The sequence below is a fragment of the Aspergillus foveolatus genome, assembly GCF_047715535.1.
Source record: "Aspergillus foveolatus strain CBS 279.81 unplaced genomic scaffold BDW70scaffold_10, whole genome shotgun sequence".
Lineage (NCBI taxonomy): Eukaryota > Fungi > Ascomycota > Eurotiomycetes > Eurotiales > Aspergillaceae > Aspergillus > Aspergillus foveolatus.
The window spans coordinates 497371-507828 of NW_027396074.1; the positions used below are offsets into that span (position 1 = coordinate 497371).

The following is a 10458-nucleotide window of genomic DNA, read 5'->3' on the forward strand; positions in this document are numbered from 1 at the left end:
AATGAATCGTGAACGAAAGGGGATAGATACTTGTGCGTGCAGTAGCCCTCAAAAATCCACTCCGCCAACCCCATTTCCAGAAACATGCACCCCATGAAACCCAAAACCCACAGCCCCATTAACACTTGCCCTGCCAATCTCCTTCATATTTCCAGCATCAAGGACGAGCAAGTAACTACTCCCGCTCCGCCCATCCAACACAACACTAAGCAAGACTCCGTCATCCTCTTCTTTGCCTTCCGGATCCGCAACAAAGATCGCTTCCCCGGGTGATTGTGCATGCTCAGACCAGATTTTTGTTTCGCCGGTAAGAGAGTCGAACTTCACTATCCCATCGACAAAGGTTGACAGCCCGCGGTCAGTAACGGCGTATGCATATCGGTGGGGTTGTGTGATATAGGAGGGGTTTAGGGTTGCGAGTTCCGGGGAGAGCGCGTGACAAGCGGTTGAGACGAGGATAGCTTTTAACGGGACTAGGGGCTCTGGTTCTTCTCCTTCCCTACGAAAGGAGGCGGGTATAGCAGGTAACCGGAACCGCGCAATGCGAGTTTGCATCTTTCCGCCATTATTCACAGCACTAGGCTCGAGGCGCCCTGCGCTTGATGAAGAGACAAGATACTCGTAGTAAAGCTTGTGCAAAATGTCGGGATTTTCGTACATAATACACTCGGCCACGATGTCTCTTTGTGAGGTTGAAGAGTCACTTGGGTTGCTTGTCTCCTGCCACGCATTGATGGTATGGAAGCAGAAGAACGCCTGACTTTCGTAAATTGCAACAAGTCCTCGGCCGTGTCTCCGATCAACAACGTACCACCTCGCCGGAATTTGGTCATCAAACTCCTTAATAGCCCCAATGTACGAGCCCGGCTTCTTCATAAATCCCTCAGGGGTCAAGTGCGCATTCCAAACACAGACAACGACGTAATCCCCCGTCAGGAAAAACGAATGCAAATACGCTGGTGCAGCGGTAAACGCAGCAAGGATAGACGTTTCCTCCGTCTTAGCGGAGACACGAAACACGCGGTATGTAGGTGTCCCCGAAGAGAAAGAGAGGTTGTAGTTGTATACATCTCCAGTCTCAGGGTCTGATTTTGCATGCGAGGCGGAGAGGGGCCCCGTTAGCTCTGAATGGAGGATTTCTTGGGTAGCTAGGGCTAGGGGCTCGAGGGTCGAAGGGTGGAGCTGTTTGTAGGTTGAATTGTCTGTTTTGGCGGTTAGAGTTTTGACCCCACCGGATGTATTTAGTTTCTCGTTGGCGCTTGAAACTGACGATGAGGCTGGAGGGTTTAGCCCTGGCATGTTGATAGAGAGTGTAACTCCGGTGTTGATAAAGGAAGGGCTGTCATGGCGTGGCTCGTAAGTTGATTGGACTTTTGAGTATATTGCCTCGCATGGGTCTGGCCTGGATCCGCCGAAACTAAATCTGTCACCTAAGGAGCCTGTCTCATGTGCATAATCTATCATGTCATCTGTTGAGAAACGGGAGTTGTAGAATACGCGCATGGATGAGTCTGGGCTCTCTGGAGGGACGAGCTGGAATCGATGAGTTTGGCTGAACCCGTCGAACCAATGTGAGACTTGGAATGTGTTTCCGTGCTTTGTATCGACTTTGTACCGGCCTGGGCCCGTTCTGTAGAGGGTTCCTGCTGCGTAATGTGGGATGCTACCGGTCACAGATAGCTCAATAGGAGTTTTTTGCTCATGGTTGGCGTCGAACTGCGCGTTGTTAGAAAATTCTTTAGTGCTCAGTACTTGATGACTTACGCCTTGTTCATTCGGCCAGTCATTGAAGTGGACGCTGGTATCGGTTGCTTTAATGTTTTGCATGTTTCTATTATATCAACACTTAATGTGAACCAAGACGCTCCGACGGATGGCATCCAATTCATTAGGCGGACAGCCTTGTGTATTTATACGATCCATTTGACCCATCCCATTCTCAACTTGCTTATGCGGAAGTCTACTTCGGAGGTGATCGCCGCAAGACTCCGCGGCCAGTAGCCAGTAGGAAGCCATTGTAAGCGATATCAAGATGCCGGGGGATAGCACTGGCGTATTGGCGAATCATTTTTATGATTATGCGAACCGGGACTTGGCAGGCCCGGGAGGCCGAGTCCGAGTCCATGGGTACGTCAGCTGTGCCCCTGGGCCGCTTCGATGTGAGTTTCAGATATCGTAACTCCACGACTATATGATTCACTTGCCGTTGCTTCAAATGCTATAGAGCCTATGGTCGACTTCGCTCGCCTGTGTAATTAGCAGAAAAGGGCTAGAAAAGGCTAGTGAAGTCGACTATACGCCCTATAGCAGACGTCCGCAGAAGCATAGAAATTCTGGGGGCCGAGAGTCCAGGTGGTCTCCGTTGATTCGGATGCAGGTCGACGATCTAGGGCTGCATGGTTGGGAAGCTGACCGATGTCATGGCTGCCAGCGGGTCCTTCCACCCCGGGGAACCTCCGCATTTTACTTTGCCCCATGGCAGTAGGGGTATTAGCGTTTCCCAGGCGATCGTAAGAGCATGTCCTCCCTCGCGAGTGACACTCCGAACATGGCTCGCCTCCGGAACACGACCTCTTCGATCTCGCGCAACTGTCACATGCGTGTTTTTCTTTGCCTCCATGTCGAGGCTCAGGAATAGCCTTACCAATGCGTATACGGGCAGAGCATGATTTCCAGTGTCGTCTTAGCACGTCTCTATCGGGAACAAGTCAGGGATTAGCGAGGTTGAGGAAACTGCTGCTCAAGAGGCACGAACCCTCGTTTGTATACGCAACCGCAGTAATCACAACTGTATGGCCTAACTGTTCTATCTATTAGACATTAGCACGTAGTTTCTCGAGGTTACCGTCCTCCATAATCCTGACGTACGTGTTGCTGAATGACGCTTGAAATGATCCACCCGCTGGAAGACGGCGGAGCAGACGTCGCAGGTCCACAAGTTCAGGGATTTAAATCCCCAGCGGACCGCGTCCGGCTCTCCATAGGTGTCCGGCTTTCCATAGGCTAGATCCAGAAACGACTCAGATGTCATGGCTGTTAGTCAATGAAGGCCTTGCGAGGTGAGATATCGCCAAACTCAGTAGGCAGCCCCGGTGGCAGTTCGGATGTCACTCAACATCGATATGGCAAAGGTTGCTACTTTTCCAGACAAAGAAGAAGACCGTTTGAAGCGGGGGAATCCGCCCAGCTCATCGCGTCCAAGGACTCATTAGCCGAGAGGTTGAGACGGCGATGAGTGGTGGTGTCGGAAAGATCTGGACACCATGACCGGCGGGATTCCCCCACATCCGTATTTGGCCCCAACCCAACAAGGTAAAACGACACATCTTTTGGATTAATCAAATCGCAGAGTTAACTAACGAATTCAAGTTACCTACTCAAATCAAGAACTCTCCGATCATCTGCCATCCGCCACAATGCACCACTGCTCGCCTGTTCCAAGAGCCACTCCTGGCATATCGAGATATCATCATTATCCCTGCCAAATGGCGTCCGCAGCGAAAGATAGCTAGCTACCGAATCTGACCTTGAGTCTATGTCCCCAGGACCATGCACACCAAAATACCGCGATGCTTCCAACCGCCCAACAAATGACCTCTGCCACGTCTCCTCATCAACCTGGAAAGTATGCGAAAATCCCGAACCGGTATTTACTATGATAAGCTGCTGCAATGACGGCAGAGACTCTGGGTCTATTCCCTCCGGGGATACATCCTCGGTTAGACCGTCGGGTAGGACAAGGACAAGGTGAGTCAGGTTTGAGCACCGTCGAAGGCCCTCGATGAACTGACTAGAGTCGACGGCGACGTTGTACAGCGCCAGACGCTGCAGGTTCGGCCAGAGGGACCAGACTGCTGGCTCATACTCTTGCTCCTGCCCTTGTTCTTGCGCTTGTAGATCTATAGTGTATGTGTCGAGGTAGAGCTCGTCGCGGATAGAAACAAACTCTCTGAGCTGGGTCATACGAGAGAAGGCGGCGCGGAGGACTGGGCGTAGTTGATATACGTCGTCCTCGGGATAGAGATGGCGGAGAGGCATGTCGATGATAAGGCTAGTTAGGTTCGCACTTATTATGGCTGATAGGTCGTCTATTTGGTGCACGAGTGGCGGGATGTTGAGGTTGTTTGCTGAGAATGGGGACAGGAAGAGTCTCATCGACGAGGACTGACTATCGTTCGCAAATAAAGTGCCCTTCTTCAGTAGTAGGTTCAGTCGATGGGCGGAACTGATGTAGAGACAGTGTTTCAATAGCAGTTTTTTCGCGGCACGCGAGACCAGCTTGCAAACCAGCGTCAAGCTGAGGAGTGTGCGAGTGATTACATGACCTGGGCTGAACACAACTGGGGAATTCGAGGGCAATAGACAGTCAACGACAAACAGGATCAACTCAGCGGGGAGTTCTGCCTGGATCATGACTTGGAGTCGTCGTTGGCGTGAATGCAATGATATAGAAGACCGATTGAGATCTGGAAGATATCCAGGTGCAGATCATTTGTGAAGGAGCTGTAAACGCAGCGGAACACGCAGGGCTAACTGCGCGGCAACACCGACGAAAAGCGAAACATGATAAAATTGAGCAACAAATCTGAGCTGCTAGACTCCGATATATCCTGAAAAGTAAAAGGTAAGTAAATTCCTAAGGTATTTCCATCCTGGCGGCTCTGCAGGATGAGTGGCCAGTGCTGCAGCTTTCTGCTCGAACTGGTATGGTCATTTTGTGCCTAAATCTGCCCGGAATCCTGATTACTGCACATAAATACTAGTATCATCGTACAGCCTGAAACATCCCTGCATGGCGATCATTATCTACTTTATATAGATTTGTATAAATTTGACTACATGAACAGAACATTAATAATAGCACTCTGGCCTCTCCTTCGCCGTTTCTGGATCCAGCATCACGGCTTCGTCAACAAGTGGGCCCGTCTCGGCGACTAATTCTGGGGTGTAGATCCCGACCACGCGAGCGCCGAGCGCTCAAGGTGCAGCTGCTGTCCAACAGGACCAACACCCTGGGGATGAGCACAGTACTCTCCACGAGCGGAGCGTCGACCGATTCTTGCCCGTTGCGATTCGGCCCGGCTGAAGCAGAAGGGACCTCAAGAATTGGATCGGTTCCGAGCCCCGGGGACTCAAGGCTGGCCCCTCGCTAAACCTCATCAATCTTTGGTTTCGGGGACCATCAGTTACTCGTTTACGCCATCCTAACGAAGGGCTTTGTTCGCTCCTGGTCCCCGAGACAAAAATGTGCTGTTTCTTGGCTGGGTGGTTCGCCCCGGCTCTGGCCTTTTCCTTGTATCTCTTCTTTGTCGAGGTTGTGCAGGGATGGGCCGCGTAAACTTCCGCCACTGTCCAACTTCAGCCTGAGTTCACGATGTTCACCCCAATCCACACTTCGCTGGGTGCTTTATTGCTATACCAGAGCTCCTCTAGCCTCCTCCTTCACAATGGCTCGGTTTTGGGCGTCTCTTCGCTCCTTTCAGGGGTCATGCTCAGCCCGAGTCGAGACAACGTCCCCATCATAGCTGGCTTGCTGTCAAGCGTGGTTCCAATCTATCTATTCATGCCCTCGCTGCTGCCCACATACCCAGCAGCACCGTCGTCATGGGCCTCCTTGTTGTCCACCGTGGGCACAGGGTTTCTGCTTGGTTGGGGAACAAAGGTAGGTTGAGTCAGAGTTAGGTGACAAGGCGGCTCGACTAACACAGAACTGGTAGAATGGTAGAGGTTGTACTTCGGGCCATATGCTCTGCGGTCTCTCACGTTTATCACCACGCTCGCTTGTAGCAACGGCCATTTTCGTCACAACAGCTTTGATAACAGCCAATTTCGTGTCGGAGATCCCACCCTGCCGAGCTGGCATCCCTTGCTATACACCCCTCTACCCTTCAGGCTTTGAGCTTGCATTTATGAGTGGTGTAACGGCCATCACGTTCATAACAAACGCGCTTGTCGTCCCACGAACACTGGACAGATCGGACAGATCGAGGCTTATTTTTACCTATCTGGCGGGAATCCAATTTGGAACTGGACTGCTCATCTCAGGAATGGCTGATCCGGTCAAAGTCCTTCGCTTTTTCGCCTTCGCCACCGATCCCGCTCGTTTTGATCCATCCTTGGCACTCGTTATTCTTTTTGGTATCTTGCCGTCGCTCATCACCTATCTATCAGTGAAGCCTGGCCGGATTCTCAACAATGACAAAGACAAGCAGGCGAAACCAACGCTAGCGGACACCTATCGACTCCCCACAGCTACGGTTGCTGATATTGACTGGCGTTTTGTGACTGGAGCAATTGTGTTTGGGGTAGCTTGGGGATTGCGAGGAGTATGCCCTGGGCCCGCAGTGCTGCGCTCAGTGCTTCAGCCCACATGGGGTTTTGCGCAAATGGCTGGGTATTTGTTGGGCAGCTTGATATGAGCTTTGGGGGCGTAAACTGAAGGCAGAAACAGAAAAAGCTGTAGACTTATAGATCTTGTCAATCCTTATAGAATACTGAAATCCGACAGTTTCGATTCATGTTCAATGACTATGCAACGGTTAGAACGTAGCTCAACCGCAAACATACATAAATTGAAACAAGGAAGAATTGATAGACCCGAAAATCTAGTGTATAGATACATTGAACGGGGGATCAAAGGAACAAAATCAGGTATGGCTTACAATTCAGTCTTGTCAGAGTTGCGCTTTTTCGTCTTTGTTTCTGGCATGAAGCCCTCCAGTTCTATCCACTCGGCAGCAAAACCAGCAATTAGAAGACTCCAGTCTTCTACCGTGTCGATATCCAGGTGTTCAGCATCGTCCTTCATGGTGTGCCAGACGCTTGGAAATCCGCCACGCGTAGGTGAGTAGTCGATGACGTGCAGGACATCCACTCCACGTTTAAGGAATGGGACATGGTCATCTCCCAAGCTACCATAATAAGATAATTGCCGCTCATTTGTTGAGCTGTCAGGAAACCAGGTCTCGCCGTTCGACTTGAACATCTTTAGATCCCTAAGGCGACGTTCAACATTCGCCAGCTTCTGATAGGCCCAGTGCGTCGTTCGATAATAAGAGTGAATTATCGGGTTTTTGGAACCCAGTAAGTCCAAGAGAACGAACAGGGATATGGATGAAAGCGGTGTTTTGTAAACCGATATGGCTGGATTTACTTCAGAGTCCCAATGTTGGGCAAGTGAGCGAGCCCCATACAAGGAATCAGTGTCAGTCCATACTTTAAAGGCTTCTTCGCCGTCCAAGAAAAGAACCTGGATTCCGTGGTACTCGAGGTAATCGTTAGGAGAGCTGGATTCCCATTTCTTTGTCAAGGCCTCGTCGATACTGCGCATTGCATGCATAATCATCGCACACGGAGCAGCGCTATCAATGGCTCCAATAAAGCCTTTAGGCTCGTATTTACTATCGTAATGGGCGACGAGGGTCAATCTTCCCACGTCGCCCTTGGCTGCGAAGGGAGGATCCCGATAGGCGATGAAGTTCACAAAAGGGACCTCCTTCCCATCTGACACGGGTGTCGTAGACGTTGAGTTCTGAAACTCGACGTTCCACTTCGGGAGTGAGTTCCGGAAGAAATCGACAAAATGATTAAGAACCGCCGTAGATCCAGCAGTTCCAGGGACACGAGGGATGAGAATGGGCGAGAGGATGGCGCCGTCGTGGATATCAAAGTCCTTTCCCGGCCGGGGAAGCGCCTTTAGGGCCGCGTCTGACACGTCCCGATATGCGCCACTGAGCGAAAGAAAATACGAAACGGCAAGCCATACCGAGAGCAGCGGGAGAAGCCCGCCCGGAGAAGCGAACCTCATCGCGTCTGACGAAGAGTAAGTTACGGGAGATGTAGAGAGATAGTCGTTGGTGCCACTTGGAAGTTGTCCAGATGTCTCCTGTAACCCACTAAGCCCAATTAGACAGTCAGCAGCCAAGCCCGCGGCGATCAGTTCAGCTTTCAGGTCAGCTTCAACTTTCCGCTCTCTGCGGACTATACAAACCCGCTTAAAGAGCTCCAAAAGGGCAGTTCTTCTTGCAATTGCGGTCGCGGTCTACTTGACAGCAGAAATATCTTGCTCAAATAAATCAAGATGAGGGTATCCGTCCTGTTCCATCCTCAGGTGCGCTCCGCGCTTCCCCGGCCCGTGCGGAGAGAGCTTTGCAACAGTTTGCTGTTTACCCGATACAAGACGACTGGCACTACGCCTCAGCCTCCTAAGAACGCAAGCGCTCCTCAGAAGCCAGAATATCGTCCCATCAATGCTCCGCGGACCCCGCAACCTTCCTCCACACATGCGAAGACTGCCCTGCGAAGAGGTAACGCTAGAACCCGCGAAGATCGATTGAAGCGGTGCTGATATTGCTTGCAGGACCCCCCGAGAGGATACTCATCTACCATGGAGGAACCGGTCGTACTATGTTCCTTGGGATGCTGCGGATAACGACCATCTTTCTGTTCGGGGTTTCTGTCTTAGTGGTTGCTCCAGCCTTCATGTCGTCCGACTTTCCGTGGTATCTAGGCCCAGCTAGTAAGGACACTTTGCCCGCACAAACACAATCATTTTCACTAACACTCTTCTCACTAGTTGTCGTTGGAGGCGCCTTGCCTATGCTATTCGTATCTTATACATCTGCTCCCTACGTGAACTTTGTCCACCTTGCCTTGCCCATTTCCGTTCGGCGGTCGCGAGAACAAGCCGTTCAATATGCAAAGAAACTCCCCCCAACCGCTACGTTATATATAAACACCATGAAGTTCAATACTATTCCGAGACAGACCGAGGTGCGACTGGCCGATCTCGTCCCGGACAAGTCCAAGATCCGTCCCGTGAGTTTTCGAAATCAGAACCCTGCCCCATCGCCCTGGTGGAGGGGAAAGACTCTGCAGCAGTTTTACACAGCAGAGAAAAGCAAGCCCGGAAAGGACTCAAGGACTTTTTATCCAGAGCTGTGGGAGCATGTTTACAAACAGATACAGAACCGCTCAGTGAAAGGCAATTGAAATCACTATTTCCAGAGCCATTCGCCAATGTAGCTGTAACTCCGGGATCTTTTCTTTGCTCTCACTGATGCCAGTAGCTCAAGTGGCCTTTTCTCACAATCTGCTCACTCACAGGTTGAGCCCGGGGTTCGGCTGGAGAGCATAAACACAATAGCTCAGTTGCGCAAATGGTCTTGTGTTAAACGACTTTCAAACCTTCATTCACCTCACCTCTACCTTCTATTAACTTGACTTTCTGTTTGCTCATATTCACTATCCTGTTTCCTTTCTTTATTCTCCTTATAAATATCCGCTTTCCTCAAGCTCGTTCCTCAAACTCCAATTCTCCTTGCAAGCATCCAGCTTTCAAAATCGCTCATCCTTAAGCTGCTCCATTCAATCAGCAATGGCCGCTGCTGGCAAAGGAAAATCAGAGGGCCTCTTAGGTATTACTCAAAGCGACGCCAGGATTCTCCTCCTGGGCATCCTCTCCGCAGACAACGCAGGCAAGGTAGGTTACACCTATCAGCAATTTTACATGCGACAAAACATATCTTACCGGCACCTATACGGCATATACGGCATATACGCTAACACCTGATAACACCTAGATCGATTTCAAGAAACTCTCTGTTATTGCTCCCTACAAAAATCCCGCCACCGCTTACAGCGCGTACCGTCAGGCAAGGAAGAGGTTTTACGCTGCAAATGGCACCGTAGATCCCAGTTCATCTGGCGCGCAGGCAACTCCGCCTAAGAAAGCCCCGGCGAAGAAAAAGGGCGCTGCTGCGGCTGTCGACAGTGAATCCGCCAATGAAGATGGCGATTCCCTTGTCGAAGGCGCAGAGCCAGTCTCTCCGACTCCGACTCCCAAACCAAAGCGCCAGCGCAAGACCGCACCCAAGCCGCAGGTTGTTATCGAGAACGAAGCTGAAACGGATCAGTAAGTATGGCAACCTTCCTCCGCGTTTAGGTCGACCATTGTATTTCTTGGAAAACGAGCACCGGGCCGGATTATGTACTGATTCAATACAGTGACTCTGACAATTCTTCCCTCAAGCCTGAGCAGAAGCAGCTCGAGGCAGACCTCACCAACGCCATCAAATCCGAGGGCCAATACACCCCAAGACTTCATCGCTGGAAAACCGATGAAGAACAAATCATGACGGACATCAACCTCGACGCTGAATTCGAGGAAATGGAGCGCAACAAGCAGTTATCTGAATCCCGGCGTAGCAGTGCAAGGCTCGCTCCTTTGCCTGAATAGGTGGTCCAGGGCTTTGCATCTAGAACACTTATCTGCTTCGGGGCTGGAAGCTGGTAATGAGGCTTGAATTCGTTGGGTTAGTTCTTTCGTATGATGCGCCGCGTTTTTCCTTCCCCTTTTCCTTTCTTTCGGGCTGTGCTTACGGATGAGAAGAACGAGCATGGTTTTTGCTGGATATGAGGATACTGTCTACTCCATTCGACAGTCCTTTGGTTGTTTTC

General features: G+C 50.9%; 6 protein-coding genes across 6 annotated transcripts; 3 read left to right on the forward strand and 3 right to left on the reverse strand.

The window, feature by feature from the left end:
* Positions 1-29: 29 nt before the first annotated feature.
* BDW70DRAFT_165787 (carotenoid oxygenase family protein) lies at positions 30-2110 on the reverse strand. Its single transcript, XM_073741827.1, has 2 exons — positions 1765-2110; positions 30-1716 (listed from the first exon to the last, which is right to left on the reverse strand). Exons 1-2 carry the CDS (start codon positions 1825-1827, stop codon positions 49-51), a joined length of 1731 nt encoding a protein of 576 aa, XP_073598531.1. The 5' UTR covers positions 1828-2110; the 3' UTR covers positions 30-48.
* Positions 2111-2279: 169 nt separating this feature from the next.
* On the reverse strand, positions 2280-4413 carry BDW70DRAFT_148481 (Zn(II)2Cys6 transcription factor domain-containing protein; the record flags this gene model as incomplete). Its single annotated transcript, XM_073738874.1, has 4 exons — positions 2280-2589; positions 2756-2810; positions 2869-3033; positions 3378-4413. The coding sequence occupies 4 exons, from the start codon at positions 4411-4413 to the stop codon at positions 2280-2282; spliced, it is 1566 nt and encodes a 521-aa protein (XP_073598532.1).
* An 854-nt stretch (positions 4414-5267) lies between these two features.
* On the forward strand, positions 5268-6528 carry BDW70DRAFT_9296 (YeeE/YedE family protein). The gene is made up of 2 exons (XM_073745210.1): positions 5268-5662; positions 5718-6528. The coding sequence occupies exons 1-2, from the start codon at positions 5375-5377 to the stop codon at positions 6417-6419; spliced, it is 990 nt and encodes a 329-aa protein (XP_073598533.1). The 5' UTR covers positions 5268-5374; the 3' UTR covers positions 6420-6528.
* Positions 6529-6626: 98 nt separating this feature from the next.
* Positions 6627-7809, reverse strand: BDW70DRAFT_9297 (glutaminyl-peptide cyclotransferase family protein; the record flags this gene model as incomplete). The annotated part of the gene is made up of 1 exon (XM_073745211.1): positions 6627-7809. A coding segment is annotated over one exon (1151 nt), but the record flags the coding sequence as incomplete, so codon positions are not given.
* A 271-nt stretch (positions 7810-8080) lies between these two features.
* Positions 8081-8991, forward strand: BDW70DRAFT_157730 (uncharacterized protein; the record flags this gene model as incomplete). The annotated part of the gene is made up of 3 exons (XM_073740401.1): positions 8081-8306; positions 8360-8518; positions 8576-8991. The coding sequence occupies 3 exons, from the start codon at positions 8081-8083 to the stop codon at positions 8989-8991; spliced, it is 801 nt and encodes a 266-aa protein (XP_073598535.1).
* A 385-nt stretch (positions 8992-9376) lies between these two features.
* On the forward strand, positions 9377-10237 carry BDW70DRAFT_157731 (putative histone h1.3.; the record flags this gene model as incomplete). The annotated part of the gene is made up of 3 exons (XM_073740402.1): positions 9377-9481; positions 9582-9913; positions 10006-10237. 3 exons carry the CDS (start codon positions 9377-9379, stop codon positions 10235-10237), a joined length of 669 nt encoding a protein of 222 aa, XP_073598536.1.
* Positions 10238-10458: the final 221 nt, after the last annotated feature.